This window comes from Mercenaria mercenaria, chromosome 14, assembly GCF_021730395.1.
Source record: "Mercenaria mercenaria strain notata chromosome 14, MADL_Memer_1, whole genome shotgun sequence".
In the NCBI taxonomy this organism is placed as follows: domain Eukaryota; kingdom Metazoa; phylum Mollusca; class Bivalvia; order Venerida; family Veneridae; genus Mercenaria; species Mercenaria mercenaria.
Window position 1 is genome coordinate 49,469,719 of NC_069374.1, and position 18,161 is coordinate 49,487,879.

The 18,161-nt window shown below is 37.5% G+C and overlaps 1 protein-coding gene across 1 annotated transcript; it reads right to left on the reverse strand.

The window, feature by feature from the left end:
- Nucleotides 1–252: 252 nt before the first annotated feature.
- On the reverse strand, nt 253–9,955 carry LOC128548486 (fucolectin-like). Its single transcript, XM_053523454.1, has 4 exons — nt 9,773–9,955; nt 5,565–5,765; nt 2,868–3,080; nt 253–710 (listed from the first exon to the last, which is right to left on the reverse strand). The coding sequence occupies exons 1-4, from the start codon at nt 9,855–9,857 to the stop codon at nt 508–510; spliced, it is 702 nt and encodes a 233-aa protein (XP_053379429.1). The 5' UTR covers nt 9,858–9,955; the 3' UTR covers nt 253–507.
- Between the last annotated feature and the right edge of the window lie 8,206 nt (nt 9,956–18,161).

Sequence of the window (18,161 nt, forward strand, 5' to 3'; positions counted from 1 at the left end):
TCTAAATGTTTGTAATGTATTTTGGGAACAGTTTATAATTTAACCTTCAACATTTAAAGATCTTTGGTTCTTTTATGTATTTTCAAGCCATTTTGTTATGTTTTTGCAGTGCTTGTTGACTTTTGTGACAAGGTTTTTTTTTTTTTTTTTTAAATCGCTCCTCGCCAGCTCCAAAAGTAGGTGAAATCCAAAAACAAATATCTTTATTTTTATTTCGCTGGCTGGCTCCTATTTTTTTTTGGAAAAATTCCGATGACCAAGAAATTAATTTGGTGTGGCCTAAAAAGAGAATTGATCAATAAAAACAAACGCACTACAACTGTTGTTGAAAATGTGCAGAATGGTAATTAAAATCTATAAGTCTAGATATAAAATCTTGCAAGGTAAGGAGGAAAGCGATTGCTAAGGTTAAGCACCAGGATAGGATTTTTCCTTAAAATGTTTCAAAGAATTATTGGACACATTTGTCTCATTCATGGCAGATCTAGCTGTTGAACTTGGCTGTTGTTAATAATGGATCAACATCATTCCATTTGTTTCTTCTTCATTTGAAGCAGACGACATCAAGTCACATGTATACGTATCCTCGTCAAAGTTTGCTGCCCTGCATTCATTTGTTTTGAAACAAATGTAAGCGCATTGTAGTGCTGATAAAGCCGGCACCGATCGTTGAATCTCCGCACCTACCTGGTTTGCACTGATTCTGAAATCTGAGAAATAAGTTGAGCCTTAACTCTCGGGATCTCTAAATGATGTGCTAACTGCTTATGCCGCTCAAATATTTCGAAAAAAGCTGCTCACCAAGACCATACTCTAAAAGCGACACCATTGTAACGAGTAAATTGTACAATTCAAAAGTGTGGTGAACTTTGTTATAAATATACTAGTATAATGAAAGATATATAATCAATAGGTAGACTATTGAAATATCAACGATGTTTGATTTTATTTTCCGTCAAAACACATATTAATAATATTTGATTTGGCAAGCTGTGTTTCTAACAAATTCTGCACTTGAATAAGATTCTTGAACTGTCGGTGCGTTCATTTGTATCAACTGGGCTTCGTAGTAACATAGAAACATAGTGAGGCGTTCTGACATTCAATCAGTCCAAAAAAGCGGCACGGGGTCTTACAGGTGCATTTTAAATATATATATATATATATATATATATATATAGTAGAGAGAATTTATACGAACTAAATCACCACCACAATATACCAGACCAATAACGGCAAAGCGCCTAGCCGTACAAACGAACACGCACATGCCACAGCAAGTCCACTAACCCAAAAAGATTGGTTTCGGTGCTGCTTTATATACGAGCCCGAATTGTACTACACATTCGTACTGGTTCAACATTTGCATATATGTACTCAAATCTCTGTTTTCTTGTCTCATAAATCAGCAGTGACATTTTAGTCTTTTTAACTGATTGGGACCAGAGAAGCTATATTTTCTCTCTCTGAAAGTTAACTGGATCTCAAGGATACATTGAATATATATATAGATAATTTGCATTAAGGGATATAATTATATTCAGAACAGTTGACTTTCCCATACGTGAGATCTGCTAGGATACAAGTTCGCATTATAAATTATTATATAGTAGAGAGAATTTATACGAACTAAATCACCACCACAATATACCAGAGCAATTACGGCAAAGCGCCTAGCAGTACAAACGAACACGCACATGCCAATGCAAGTCCTATAACCCAAAAATAACCCGAAAAGATTAGTTTCGGTGCTGCTTTATATACGAGCCCGAATTGTACTACACATTCATACTGGTTCAACATTTGCATATATATACTCAAATCTCTGTTTTCATGTCTCATAAATCAGCAGTGACATTTTAGTCTTTTAAACTGATTGGGACCAGAGAAGCTATATTTTCGTAAAGATTGTGTTGCTAAGCCCAGTCATTTTAAATTTCTGTCATCTCATAATGTGGGACGATAAACAGTGAGCTAAAATTCAAAATCATCAATCTACCCGAAATCGAAACAATAAATTTTCAAAAAATCCAAGGTAGACAAACTGTAAACTCTTCTTCAAACAATTCATTCTAGTATCACATGCCACGGACACGGTCACGCTAGGGGAGAATATGTGTCGGTAGAGCTCTCACCCTCTTAGCGAGGGGTCCCGGGTTCGAGTCCCAAACTTCCTGCATATTTTTTTCACTCTATGACATTTGGCACCCAACGTTGTACCGTGGAATGCTAAAGACGTTTGCTACATTATGTACCCCGTAAGTCGAGGACGAATTTCCAATTTGCTGGGGTGTGTTTCACGTTATGGACTTTGTCACGGTAGGGGAGAATATGCTTCAGGCAGCCGGTAAGCTTGTAAGCAAGGGGTCCCTGGTTCGAACCGCGGACCAACGGCTCGTATTGCTCTCATACTTAGACACTTGTATGATTATTAAAGCGCCTTTAGTACATTTAGCCTGGAAACACGATTTGAATATCTATGAAATATAAATGAGCCGTGCCATGAGAAAACCATCATAGTGGCTTTGCGACCAGCATGGATCCAGACCAGCCTGCGCATCCGCGCAGTCTGGTCAGGCTCCATGCTGTTCGCTTTTAAAGCCTATTGGAATTGGAGAAACTATTAGCGAACAGCATGGAGCCTGACCAGACTGCGCGGATGCGCAGGCTGGTCTGGATCCATGCTGGTCGCACACCCACTATGTTGGTTTTCTCATGGCACGGCTCAAATAAACTACATTAACGTTTCATATTCTGTAGCAATTGATACATACTTTTCGTATCATTTCTCAGAAAATTTGAAAAATTAATAATGATTAGAAATATATTGTGTTACATAAGCAATGGCAACAGCTGTGTGCACTTACACTGAGCTGCATTATATCCAAACACTTGAACCTCGCAAAGTGTTAAATAGTCAATAACAGACGGTAGCCTTGTTATCCGAACCCACTGTCCGAACACTACGTTTTTCAGTTCGAAGGTGTACACAGATCCTACAACATCTTCATGAAAACCGTATAATCTGTAACTGTTTTTCCCATAACCAATGTAAAGCTCAACATCTCTCAGTCTCTCACCTGTAATTTGAAAATAAAAGAATTTTTAAAGGTCAATCGCTCTCTCTCTCTCTCTCTCTCTCTCTCTCTCTCTCTCTCCCTCTCGTGCACAAAAAGTCTTTTTACCATTACATAAGCTGACCACAATAAAAAAGTAATTACGCCGTAAATTGTTTCGTTATAAATTGTGAATATTGATAAAGTGTCTAGTGAAAGACCTATAAATGGCATAATTGAATAGAAGAGATATGAAATAGTAGGTACATGTAAAATTTGATAGATTTAGAATATCAGAATATGCATAACATGAATAAAGATAGAGTCAGTTTCGCCCGTTTGCGGCCATCTAGAGAGTATTCTTTGTACGTATGTGATTTCGTTTAAAATGGTGGGGAAAAAAGAGCCCCAGGTTTATTGTGGCTGGAATGTTTTCTCTTGAACAGTTCTGTTTAGTGCAGGTCTTTTAGGGGGTTTGAAATGAATGTTAAGTTGCGATAGTGTCCAGTGTCTATATAGAACATATAGTAAAAGTAACACCACGCCATGAGAAAACCAACATACTGCATTTGAGGTTAGCATGGATCCAGACCAGCCTGCGCATTCGCGTAGTCTTGCCAGGATCAATGCTGTTCGCTTTCAAAGCCGACTGCAATTAGAGAAACCGTTAGCAAACAGCATGGATCCTGACAAGACTTTGTGGATGCGCAGGCTGGTCTGGATCCATGCTGGTCGTAAATGCACTATGTCGGGTTTCTCATAGTTCAGCACAAATGCGGAACGGAAGTTATGTAGGAGACATGCGAGTGGTATACAGCTCTGCCAATATAAAGATTGTCATTTCAAGTCTCAATGGAACATTAAATTCCTGAAGCCGCCATAGGACATTAACTGTGATGGCGTGACTCAATATCAAGCGACGAAACACAGTCACATTATTAAAAAGGAATATATCATTAACTTATAATAACATAAACAGTCAAACTCCCGAGAACTGTTTCAGTTTCTCCATTGTCTCTTTTATAAATATTTAATGTGGTGATTTTATTTCTATGAAAATCAATGAAAACCTAATTGCTGTATATATGAAGTTCCGTTAAGAATTAAAATGAAAGAAAGCAAAATAATAGCAGAGCAGGCATGATTTGAGCCGTGCCATGAGAAAACCAACATAGTGGGTTTGCGACCAGCATGGATCTAGACTGGTCAGGATCCATGCTGTTCGCTTTTAAAGCCTTTTGCAGTTATAGAAACCGTTAGCGAACAGCATGGATCCTGACCAGACTGCGCGGAAGCGCAGGCTAGTCTGGATCCATACTGGTCGCAAACCCACTATGTTAGTTTTCTCATGGCACGGCTCATTTAATTAAGTCTGTTCAAGCGAAACAATGAAAAGTGTATAACCATTAACCGCGTGTGGAATTGAAAGGACGTTAAATCTTAAAAACATACAACATAGAGACAATACGATTCCGCTCAGGATTAATGGCGATACACTTTTCATTATTTCGCTTATACAGACTTAATTTATTTGTGGTTTCTTCCTTCAGTCTTCACCACGGGCGTTAGTTCATGTCAGATGTTAAAAAGTTTAATAATAATGTAATAATATAAAATAAAGTTTATGTAAATGTAATCGTTACCACCAAAAAAAGTTACTCTCGAGCCAAACTATAACAGTGACAAGTTCCAAGTTTATTTTCCACGTTAGGACATATAATATGCATGTGATGAAACCACACTTGTATCATAGTTCGGTGTCTTTTCTTAACAAATTTGGTGCAGGTAAATCGTTTACACTGGGCGCAGGGAGCGGTAACTAAAGGTGTGCAGGTATTAAATACCTGCACGCTAGTTACTGCACTGCTGGATAGGAAAGTCAGCCAGCGTGTATGGACGTGTCTCTAACAGTAGACAGCGAAGTGCATTTTATTGATTTTCTGCGCTCGCATTGGTTTATTTTACCTGAGCTTTACACATTCGTAAAGCAAGGATTTTAAGTACTCACTGAACTGCTGTATATGGCAATGTGGAACGCCTACTGAACTACCATATATGGATGGCTATGATACAAAACAGAAAGAACATTAATACTCTCAGGTAAACGATTTGTACGAGGGGGCGTTCCAATGCTCTTTATATTTCTTATTGAATCAGTATTTATAAAGACAATGCTAAGTGTACAAAACAGCAATGCAGCATACTGTTTCTCTAAAAATAGAGCAATATATCATGTTACTCTTTCTAGAAGTTGCACATGATCAGTGTATTTTATGGAGAATGAAATTATCTAAATTGGGACAACAGAAAATCATATCCAGTACTAGCGCGCCGCTATGACGTAGAAATTGTGACGTACAAACAGTGAATTGTTGCATAGCTTCTAACACACAATTTTATGTCTTGTTTGTTTAACAGGAAAACAAATCGGATCGTGCTAGTATAATGAATATCTAACATTACGATAATCATTGGGTGCAAATGAAACGGGTGTAGGCCTAAACTCACCACAGCAATCTCCCCGGTTGTATATTGTCACATGATCGATAAAAATCTTGCTGCCTAAGTTCACTTCCCAGTAAATATTTGCATCACTAGAAGTGTGTGTGCACGAACCATGAGGGTAATATTGTGACAGTCCCCCGTCCACAGCTCTGCCAGCAGTTGCACCATGTGTTTCATAGGCCTCCTTGTTGAGCGCAAGGTTTTCTACATTATAAATTATAGATGTTAAGCATAAACTTGTATCAACAAATAAAAGCAGTTTACATTAAATCACACCAAAGAGAACGGAATTCAATTGTTATATGTTATTAGGGGCATTTAGCCGGTGTAATGAAGTATTTCGACCCCCATAGAATAATGACCCCCCGGTCATTATTCTATAGAAAAAGTGCCCCCCCCCCCCCCCGGTCATAGTATTATGACCTCCAGATCAAAGAACTATGACTCCCCCACGTGAAGTAAACTGAACCTCACGAAGAATATTGACTCCCATAAAAAAACGACCCCCGGCCATTTGGTCAAATTTAGTGATAACTCATGTATCTAAGGCCTAATTGCTACATTTTATGCCCCCACTCGGGGGAGGGGGCATATAGATTTGCCCTTGTCCGAAAAGGGATTCTATTTCTAGACGCTGTATCTTGGTGTAGACATTTTTTTCAGGAAAATAACAATTCACAATACGTTCATAAAACACACCAGTGTCAATGATCCCTGCAAACTTCGGTATGAAGTAATTCTTCAGAAGAAAACTGCACAAGAAACTGCTAGCATAGAACTTAGTATTAATAGAAGTTGCAAAACTTAGCAGTGGCAGTAAAGTACTATAGCGGCAACAATAGAAAGAAGTAGTAGTAGTAGTAGTAGTAGTAGTAGTAGTAGTGGTAGTGGTAGTGGTAGTGGTAATGGCAGTGGCAGTGGCAGTGGCAGTGGCAGTGGCAGTGGCAGTGGCAGTAGCAGTAGCAGTAGCAGTAGCAGTAGCAGTAGCAGCGGCAGCGGCAGCAGCAGCAGCAGCAGCAGCAGAGGAATAAGTGACAGCAACAACAGCACCAGGAGAAGAAGAGGTAGATGTACAAGACGTACTAGTGGAAGCAGGTATAGTAGTATCAGTAGTAGCAGTTGTAGTTGTAGAAGAAGAAGAAGTACCTGTAGTAATAGCAATAGAAGTAGCGGCACCAGTAGTAGTAGTACAATCAAAGTGTTAACTATTGGCAATGGAGGGTATTAGAGTTGTAGATCTAGTAAAATTGTCCGTTAGGTTTGGTGGGGATCACTTTTTAATAGATATTATCGTCGAAAGTCTTTTTAGGAGCCGGTGTTTTACACGGAAAGAGTAACTTTTTTAAATAGAATAATGTCCGGGAATCGATATTGTATGAGAGTTCGAATGTAGTAATTTCGGCAGTGAGTATTTTACATGGAAGGAGTCACTTTTTCTATAGAATAATAACCGGGGTCGTTATTCTATGAGATTCGAAGGGAGTCATCTTTAGAGAGTCAGTATTTTCCTTGGAGGGGTCAGTTTTTCTATAGAATAATGACCGGGGGGTCGTTATTCTATAGAGTTTTCAAAGGGAGTCAGTTTTTTATAAGGGGAGTCAATATTTTACAGGGAAGGAGTCACATTTTCTATAGAATAATGACCGGGGGGTCGTTATTCTATGGGGGTCGAAATACTTCATTACACCGGAAGTTTCCTGCATAAACACAATAAATTTTTTGACGCGCACTGTGAGCTTTGAGTTGGCTGTCATTCACATACTAATATGAAATAAGGCACTCCCTCAATCGGGAATCGATCCGACTCCGGTTCATCCCTTAAGATTTGAAAAGAACTGTCTATAATTGACAGCACAGAAGAACACTTTTTTAAATCGGAAGTAAATATAGCCTTCGGTATATCGAAAGAGGGATTGATTTACTATCAATTTAATGGTAGATGTTGGAAATCAAATTTTAAAACAACATTGCTCCTATTTGTACTGATGTGCAAGACGTTGCGGTTCGGACAAGTTATGTGGAAGCTTATTAGGCGCGAGGAGAAAAAACGTATTCTTCTAAAACATCTAAGTCAGGCGCTCTGTGCACGTGCCAGAAGGACACATTTTTTAATCCGATAGTATATATATCTCATTCGGTATATCGCATGTTACCGTAAAGAGATCGATTCCCTATTAAAGAGATTCGTTGTTCACATTACACTAAAATAACCAGTCTTTTGATATTTACTTCAAAATGTATAGACACCTCATCAGATGTGTTTTATATACATTCAGCATTAAATGAAATGAGGTAACAGTCGATTAAAAAAACGAAAAAAAAAACTTCCAGTATATTTATACAGTGTTTAGCTATACAAGTATAATGCACAGTACTGTTTATGCACAAAAGCTTGTTAATTTTATGTTTACATATACTATATGTAGTAAATTGTTCATATTTCCAAATGTGAAATTTGGGTCTAGTATACCTTAAATCGAAAATTGTCATTGTCAGAGAGTAGACAATGTCAGAGAGTAAACATTGTCAGAGAGTAAACATTGTCAGAGAGTAAACATTGTCAGAGAGTAGGTCTACATTGTCAGAGTATACATTGTCAGAGAGTATACATTGTCAGAGAGTAGACATTGTAAGAGAGTAGACATTGTCAGAGAGTAGACATTGTCAGAGTATACATTGTCAGGGAGTAAATATTGTCAGAGAGTAGACATTTCACTTTCACGCAAATAATATGGTGGTAGAATATTAGTGATATATTCACTTCTCTATAGGAACTGCAGGTTCAACTGGATTTCCTATGCTAATTATAAGATCCTCTCGTTTACGTTAAAACTTTATAGATTAAGACATTAAATTATTTTGTGACTCTTTGGTTAGGTGTGTGCTCGTTTAACGAATAAATATTTCAGTTTTATCTTGCATATTTTCTGCATTTATCATAAACTTCAAACATTAACTCTTAGCCATTGTAAACTGTAGCGTGGCCGGCGTATAAATTAAAGCCAACAACCAGTCTATATTTTCTATACTTTTATTGCATAAATTTTTCTATTTATAATAGTTCTTCAGGTTCTACGACATAAATTCTTCCAGTTTCAGTATAACAAATTCGACATGCAACATCTGTCGTGATTAATAAATGTATATAAAAACATGCCAATCATCCTGTTAAACAGTTACTATTATTCATAAGAAATTATTTTATATAACTATATGTTATGTCCATAAAAGACACAAGTGCTTTCGCGAATTACCGGCGAATCAGCATTCCGAACATTCTTCTCAGTATTTTAATTAGTTTGTTACAGTTACAAGAAAAAAATGTTAATTTTGTTACAAAACATATCTGCAACATATCATAATATTAATGTTTCTTGGACTGATTTATTCAGTGAAGATGAAAAACTTACAATGTACAGAAGAGTTTTGCTCATGGATAATAAACCACGAAAAAAATTGATGATTTAATTATTATCCTTTAGCTGTCGGAAAGTGATTCTGCCATTGCAGTAAGTGCAGACCAAGATCAGACTGCACGTCCATGCACTGCACTGTTCGCTATTCAGTCAATAAATTTTCAGTGAACACTCCAACAAACTTAAACAAGTGGTATTGCCTAAATTGAATGATGGGCCAGTCCGTTTTAGAAAGTTTACAGGTTAAAGAATGCATTCAAAATCTGGTCTAAACTAACAACATAACACCATATTAACTGAATATGCCTATCAAGATATATGTATTTATTAAACAGGAGCGATGGTCTAGTGGATAAAGTGTCGGCCGCCCTGTGTCGTGGGTTCGAGCTCCACTGGTGTCACTACCATGACATCTCATATGACACCAGTACTGCTTTTTCCAGAAAGTGGACTCGAAAGTGGTTACAATAAGCTTGAAGCTTTTATCACAATAGAGCTGAAACAAATTAGTATAAACTAAGCTAAAAACTTTTAAATAACTATAGAGAAATATCTATTATGAATATAATGCATATTTTGATATTATTTATAATTGGAGCGAGACATAGTTTCTGTATTCTCTCTAGTTTTCTGGAACTATCTAAGTATACTTCAACTGTGATTCTGGAATCACCTGAAGAGAAAAGTACATATGGATAAAAAGTAAACTATTTAAGTCAAACTATCAAATTTACAATGACTGCAACCCGCCTATGGTACATCTCCCGTCCAGTGTGTAAGAAAACAATGTCTTACCTAAAACATGTAATTCGACTGCTCCAAGATAAAACAAAACAATTAATACAAGCAATTCCTTGTGAATATGTGCTGTATACATCATTGCAATATGCTCCACAACTTTTTAAATGTTAAATGCCGACCTTAAGCTGATCACAAATAGTTCCAGATTCTTGCGCATCGGCCTTGACCGCAAACTTTAGACTAGCAAAATAAAGCTGAAGTTCGTTGAACGCTTGACGATTAACAAAGTGATATTCATTAATATTGATAAGCTTTAAGACACTTTATGATTTGCAAAGTACCGTCATCGGACCGTTTTGTTATTAGGTTTCATCAGTACAAAGGAATTTGTTATGGTTTTGATCAACTAATGGAACCACGCCATGAGAAAACCAACATAGTGGCTTTGCGACTAGCATTGATCCATACCAGCCTGCGCATCCGCGCAGTCTGGTCAGGATCCATGCTGGTCGCTAACGGTTTCTCTAACTGCAATAGGCTTTTAAAGCGAACAGCATGAATCCTGACCAGACTGCGCGGATGCGCAGGCTGGTCTGTATCCATGCTGATCGCAAAGCCACTATGTTGATTTTCTCATGGTGCGGCTCAGTTAGCAATTCCCTTTGATTGTGTGCAATAATCATCTTTGTTCTGATGTTTAATGCAGCTCATATATATGACCACTAAATATGCTAATCACAAATAGTTCAAGATTCATGCGCATCGGCTTGGGCCGGTTACTTCGAGGAGTAGAAAAATAAAGCCGTTGTTTGATGGGCGCTAAACAAAGTATTGTGCGTTTTATTTGACCTGGCTGGACGGAGTTAATCTCTTACTGATGCAAATAAAGGTAATCTTAAAAAACGAGCAAAATAGGAAGAGAAATATGACTGTTTATTTCCCTACTCTTCGGTAACCAACGGCTAGATTTCAACGCTACATTTGTTACATGTAGTACATACGTTGCACAATAATGTAGTGGACCGTCACGAATCCCTGCCCGCCATTGTTAAATATTGATTAGTTTTAAGACAATGATATTTCAAATATGAATAAAAACAAATACTTTGTTATGTGCGAACTACAATCCTCAGACCTATTTTACACCAGGTTTTTTCAGTACAAAGTATTTTGTCATGGTTTTGATTAACTAGTTAGCAATTCTTTGTGAATATGTATAGTATACATCTTTGTACTAAGCTCAACATAAATTCTGTTCTTATGTTAAATGTTGATGATGATATATAAATGACCACTTATGCCGATCACAAATAGTTCCAGATTCTTGCGCATCGGCCTGGACCGCTAACTTCGAGGAATAAAAGGTAATGCTAGAGTTCGATGAACGCTCGACGGATTAACTTAGAAATATATTCATTAATATTGACTAGTTCTACGACACTATAAAATATGAATGAGAAAAATAATTCTATGATTTGAGTGCTACTATACACACGCCATTTTTATCGGTGCAAAGGATTTTGTTATTGATTTCTTCAATATTTAATATCATGCGAACGACATATAAATGTACTGTCAAATTTATGCAACTTTATTTCAAATATGTTGGAGGTTTGTTTATTTTTTCTTTAATTAACGTCATGTGCAGTTTAACATAAAGTTATTTGCATAATATATTCTTAAAATAATCCGTTGACATTTTTTTCATCTTCTGCGATCCTCAAAAGAATTTTAACGCCTTTGCATGAGCAAATTAATCATTCTTTGGATATGAGAATTCGCTCATGCATTTTAAATAAATTCTCTATACGGGATGATAAATTGTCAAATTGGGTTTATTTGAATATATGACGAAATTCCATCCCATTCATGAATCAATATGCGCAAGTTACTGTTTCATCGTTATTGCTCAGCGCATAGGAACGATAACGCAGTTGTTGCAATATCGAAGTGACACATAATTAACATGTGCACAGGACGATTTCATTCCAAAAAGGTAACGTGTTTTAAAGATTCTTGTGTACATGTACTTGCAGGCCTCTACCTTACCATATGAACTGCACGTACATTGAGGACTAGAGTCTTGTGACCTTTTTTCTTTTTGGTTAAAACTTACCCTTCTAATATAAATTTCTGTAATCTTTCAATTTTGACGGTACCACTAACTGTTAGAAGAGGTGCTTACCAAAACGATACTGACTGAAAGGAGAACAGTCCAGATCTTGATCTTGGTGGACTGATTTCAGCTTGGCTGACACCTTGAACTTGGTGGACTGATTTCATCTTGGCAGACACCTTGAACTTGGTGGACTGATTTCAGCTTGGCAGACACCTTGAACTTGGTGGACTGATTTCATCTTGGCAGACATCTTGAACTTGGTGGACTGATTTCAGCTTGGCAGACACCTTGAACTTGGTGGACTGATTTCATCTTGGCAGACATCTTGAACTTGGTGGACTGATTTCAGCTTGGCTGACACCTTGAACTTGGTGGACTGATTTCATATTGGCAGACACCCTGACCTTGGTGGACTGATTTCAGCTTGGCAGACACCTTGACCTTGGTTGACTGATTTCAGCTTGGCAGACACCTTGAACTTGGACTGATTTCAGCTTGGCAGACACCTTGAACTTGGTGGACTGATTTCAGCTTGGCTTACACCTTGAACTTGGTGGACTGATTTCAGCTTGGCTGACACCTTGAACTTGGTGGACTTATTTCAGCATGGCTGACACCTTGACCTTGTTGGACTGATTTCAGCATGGCAGTGTCTTAAACCTTGTGGACTGATTTTAGCTTGGCAGACACCTTGAACTTGATGGACTGATTTCAGCTTTGCTGACACCTAGACCTTGGTGGACTGATTTCAGCTTGGCAGACACCTTGAACTTGGTAGACTGATTTTATCTTGGCAGACACCTTGAACTTGGTGGATTGATTTCAGCTTTGCTGACACCTTGAACTTGGTGGACTGATTTCGTCTTGGCAAACACCATGAGCTTAGTGGACTGATTTCAGCTTGGCTTACACCTTGAACTTGGTGGACTGATTTCAGCTTGGCTGATACCTTGAATTTGGTGGACTAATTTCAGCTTGGCTGACACCTTAAACTTGGTGGACTGATTTAAGCTTGGCTGATACCTTGAACTTTGTGGACTGAATTCAGCTTGGCAGACTCCTTGACTTTGGTGGACTGATTTCAGCTTGGCTTACACCTTGAACATGGTGGACTGATTTCAGCTTGGCTTACACCTTGAGCTTGGTGTACTGATTTAATCTTGGCTTACACCTTGAACATGGTGGACTGATTTCAGCTTTGCTTACACCTTGAGCTTGGTGTACTGATTTTATCTTGGCTTACACCTAGAACTTGGTGGACTGATTTCAGCTTGGCAGACACCTTGAACTTGTTGGACTGATTTCAGCTTGGCTTACATCTTAAACTTGGTGGACTAATTTCAGCTTGGCTTACACCTTGAGCTTGGTGTACTGATTTAATCTTGGCTGACACCTAGAACTTGGTGGACTGATTTCAGCTTGGCAGACACCTTGAACTTGGTGGACTGATTTCAGCTTGGCTTACACCTTGAACTTGGTGGACTGATTTCATATTGGCTTACACCTTGAACATGGTGGACTGATTTCAGCTTGGCTTACACCTTGAGCTTGGTGTACTGATTTTATCTTGGCTTACACCTAGAACTTGGTGGACTGATTTCAGCTTGGCAGACACCTTAAACTTGGTGGACTGGTATCAGCCTTATCGGGCAATTTAAATCTATATAAATGCACTGTATTACACATTTACAAAATCAAATCAACAGAAAGTCGAACAAAAGCTGAAGTAACAGCATAATTGTTTCACTTGAATTCACGAATCAGAAGGGGTTTTTTTTATTTTGTCGATTATTTTGAATTATATGCTTTTAAAGTTTATGTTTTTAAAAATTTGTAATAAATTAACTTTGATAAAAAATCCATTTTACTTTATTTTCAACATGAAAATTTACTTCGATTATTTATGTAATAAGGTCTTGTACGTAAAGTATACGCTTATCTTGGCGGCCATCTTGGATTTCAGCTATTATGTTGATTTGGAGGTTTTGGTCCAAATCAAATATTATGGGGGCAAGGGACAGTAAATTTGAAAACTCCACAACTCTGCGCTGATACCAGTGCGAAAACAAATCATAAAAAATCCAATTTCGACAAATTCAAGGCAATTTTTAAGCGCATGTCTTGCATAGACAAAGCACTTCATAATGTGACATTTTCAGTATGCCGATTTTGTTGCTTCTGTGAAAAAAAACGAGTAAAAACACAGGTATCAGGACACTAAATTGTGAGACAAAAATGGCCCAAAATGCACACCTTGCACGACCTGTACCGTATTATCTGCAAATGACTGACCTAAAACACTTGCATATTTTTAACGCATGTGACCAGACGAAAATAATGGTGGGAAGAAAAGTGTCTCATTACCGTTTACTTTTTCCGCAAATTTGAGCTGAAGCTGGATGGATGGATGGATGGATGACCGTTTCCAATTCGTCTGACTTCCGTTACCTCAGGTAAAGTTTTAGACCCGGCCGTCTACATGGAGCTAGGAAAATCGATACAGGTTATAACACACTAAATAGTTGCTGTTCTTTATTCTATATAAAACTGACCTATTTCCAATGGCCGCAGCACACATCAGGACCCATTTTAAATGTCTGTAACCTACATTTTCTTGAAGAGTATTGTCAATGCTAAATAAAAATCAAAAGAAAAGTGGGGGTCATGTTTGATGCAAGAAAAATAATTTCAGTCAAACACACAAACTGCAAAATCAGCTAAAAAATGAGACCCCAAATTACACTGGTGGTGTATGATCTAAGTTTCCATGAAAAATTTTGTCATGTTGTTATTTCATTATGAAAATGCTACCTACATGTCAAGCATAGATCTGTCATGTGATTTTAGCAAAATAATTGCAAAGAAAATAAGGAAAATAGCTCTACAGAGCAAAAAAAACTGAGAACTATTTGTATTCGCCATTATGCGACTACCATTTTTTTTCGCGCCATTTTTCTATTTAGTGTATGTATACCTACATGCACATAGTTATTTTACACAATTATCATTCGTACGCAGGAATCCTTAGTTCTATAAACATCATAAATAACCAGTTGAATATATGTGCCTGTAAAGTACATATGTCTATTTTATTTAAAAAAAACGTACCCGGGCCAAATGCGAAACTGGCCCCTGCCAGTTAAGGACAGGTATCAAGCGACCGCCATGACTGAGTTTAGCCTTAAAACCTGTATGTTAGATCTCGACTGTGTTCTGAATATTTGAATATTTTGAAAGGAAATAGTGCTAGTAATAAAAGAACAGGCAAGATAAAAGTATAATTTTATTTACTTATTTTTCATTCCTATCTTGGAATGATCATATAGCTTATTATTACCGTTAATTCATAAGTTTACAATCAATAGTATTTCTTTCATCACTAAATAAATATATACTTAAAACAAGAGTGCCAGAATGTCACAATATACGCCCGTCACAGCAAATTTCTTTACTCTAGCACCTGTATTTGCAAATGGAATTTTAATTTTGTGTTTGTTTAGTAATCATTTAAGTCATTTGTTTTTCTAAGTCCACAAAAAAACTCCTTACCAGGTAGAGATACCTTAAAAAACACCTAAAATTTGCAAGTAACATCTATGTTGTACCACAGAAAAGTGGTCTTGTTTTTTCCCTACGGTCAATTATAAAAAAGTTGCAATATAAGTTATTTATAGTAACAACTAAGGGAAGATAATCTTAAAAAAAAATCCATAAAAAAATTGTAAGTCCACACAAAAATCTTTACCAGGTAGAGATTGCTCAAAATACACCTCATAATTGGATGTAGCATGCATGTTGTACTACAGAAAAGTGGTCTCGATTTTTCCCTACGACTAGTAATGAAAAAGTTACAATATAAGCTATTTATAGTAACATAAAGGGAAGTAATTCTTATGAAAGGAACTGCGCATGACACTTCGTCTCATGATGATGTATAATTGTGCCAAGTTACATCAAAATCCCTCCATGCATGAAGAAGAAATGCTTCGGACAAAGTCATTCTTGTATCTGACCTTTGGCCTCTAAGTGTGACCTTGACCTTTGACCTAGGGACCTTGTTCTTGCGCATGACACTCCGCCTGGTGGTGGTGAACATTTGTGCAAAGTTATATCAAAATCCCTCTATGCATGAAGAAGAAATGCTCCGGACAAGGTTTTCATTCTTCTATCCTTTGACCTCTAAGTGTGACCTTGACCTTAGACCTAGGGACCTGGTTCTTGCACATGACACTCCGCCTCGTGGTGGTGAACATTTGTGCCAAGTTATATCAAAATCCCTCCATGCATGAAGAAGATATGCTCCGGACAAAGTTTTCTTTCTTGTATCCTTTGACCTCTAAGTGTGACCTTGAACTTAGACCCAGGGACCTGGTTCTTGCGCTTGACACTCCGTCTCATGATGATGAACAATTGTGCCAACTTTCATCAAAATCCCTCCATGCATGAAGAAGATATGTTCCGGACAAAGTCATTCTTGAATTTGACCTTTGACCTCATGAAGAAGAAATGCTCCGGACAAGGTTTTCATTCTTGTATCCTTTGACCTCTAAGTGTGACCTTGACCTTAGACCTAGGGACCTGGTTCTTGCACATGACACTCCGCCTCGTGGTGGTGAACATTTGTGCCAAGTTATATCAAAATCCCTCCATGCATGAAGAAGATATGCTCCGGACAAAGTTTTCTTTCTTGTATCCTTTGACCTCTAAGTGTGACCTTGACCTTAGACCTAGGGACCTGGTTTTTGCGCATGACACTCCGTCTCATGATGGTGATCAACTTTGCCAAGTTTCATCAAAATCCCTTCATGCATGTAGAAGATATGCTCCGGACAAAGTCTGTGGACGCCGCCCGCCCGCCCGCCAGGGGCGTTCCCATAATACGTCCCGTTTTTCAAACGGGCGTATAATTACCTTTTCAAGAATATATAATATTATTCTAAGCAATGAAATATAGTTTTGGCGAAGGACCCCATTCGAAATAAATGCATTTACACGGGTATGAAACGTTGCCTGTGGCACAAAATGTGCCGCACTGAAAGGAAGGCATCGCGCCTCCGACGGCGCAGGCATTGCGCAGGATGTTAACAAAAATAACGAGCAAGGTGAGTAGAATTGAAGGTTTTTGGTTGTTGTCTTTTTACAGTAAAAACTTTTTAGAAATCGGGGAATGCAGCGGGATGTAGTTGTGTCTTGCCGACAAATCCATGCCCAGTTTGTGAAGAAATGTGTAATATTGTTATTTTGTGCGTGTTTTTCATCGGATACAGTAACATGAAAATTACAAAAACAGTGAATATTCCGAGTCATTTCAGCTCCTGCTGAAAAAGGAATTATGTATTTCTGTAGTATATCATATAAAGACATGATATCTGATCGATTGAGATAAAATACATGCCTAGGAAAAGGCATATCCCCTCGTTCTGTCGACTATTCAGTCCAGTGCCGCAGGCATCTCGATGGTGCCGCAGACATCGTGAGAGGCGCAGTCATCTTGAATACTATTGTAGTCAGTAGTGCGTGTGATTTCGACCTTCTAACATGTATTGAATTACAAAAATATCAATAAAAATGTTGTTCCTCCAGTTATTGTAGTAGTAAGACAAATCTTCCCAATCCGAACTTTGTAATATTAATAGCTATTTTAAGAAGTTTGCAGTATTTTTTTCTCGCTGTTTTTGGGAATGGGACCAGGCAAAATCACGTCATTTTGTATCGATTTGGGATTCATTTTCTCCCGTAAAATAGCAATATTCAGTTATTAAACATCCCATTTGTAACAATTATTGATGCTTATATTTCAAAGCAAGGTATGAAAACCAGCATCGGAGCACAAAAACTGTCATAACTTTTGTCATTTTTCAACCAATTTTAATATTTTTGTTTCAGCATTGAGTTTTCTTTTTTCTTTACAGTTTGGGCGTACTTTTTTTTTATTATCGGCGAGCTGAATTTCACCTCCCCGCCCCCCACCTCCAAAACAAAATATAAATAAATAAACAAATGGTGAGATTCGCAGTTTTGGCGTTCCGCAAAACAAGTAACGCAATAAGACAAAAAAATAAAAATAAAAAATAAAATAAACCCATAAAAACATGAAATTTCTCGCGCCATGTTTTTCTGTAACAGTATATCAGCACAAATTTCACTGTTAAGTCAAGGTATTTAGATACGACGAAGAATATTTAAAACGGTACTGTTTCCAAGTTTTTTGTAGAAAAGAACCAATGAAAAAAAAATTGTCCAAAATGGGGCTTAACTTGTTCTAATTATTTCTGAAATTCTACAAAAATATTAACGTATTTTACTCACTCTTTGTCGTTCAAC

Excerpts from the sequence above, each read along its gene's own strand:
- LOC128548486 (XM_053523454.1), bottom strand. The coding sequence starts at position 9,857 with ATGATGTATACAGCACATATTCACAAGGAATTGCTTGTATTAATTGTT. Across the intron at positions 3,081-5,564 it reads CAACCGGGGAGATTGCTGTG|GTGAGAGACTGAGAGATGTT; the intron begins GTGAGTTTAGGC and ends TTCAAATTACAG. Across the intron at positions 711-2,867 it reads TGGATATAATGCAGCTCAGT|ATTTCAGAATCAGTGCAAAC; the intron begins GTAAGTGCACAC and ends CTTATTTCTCAG.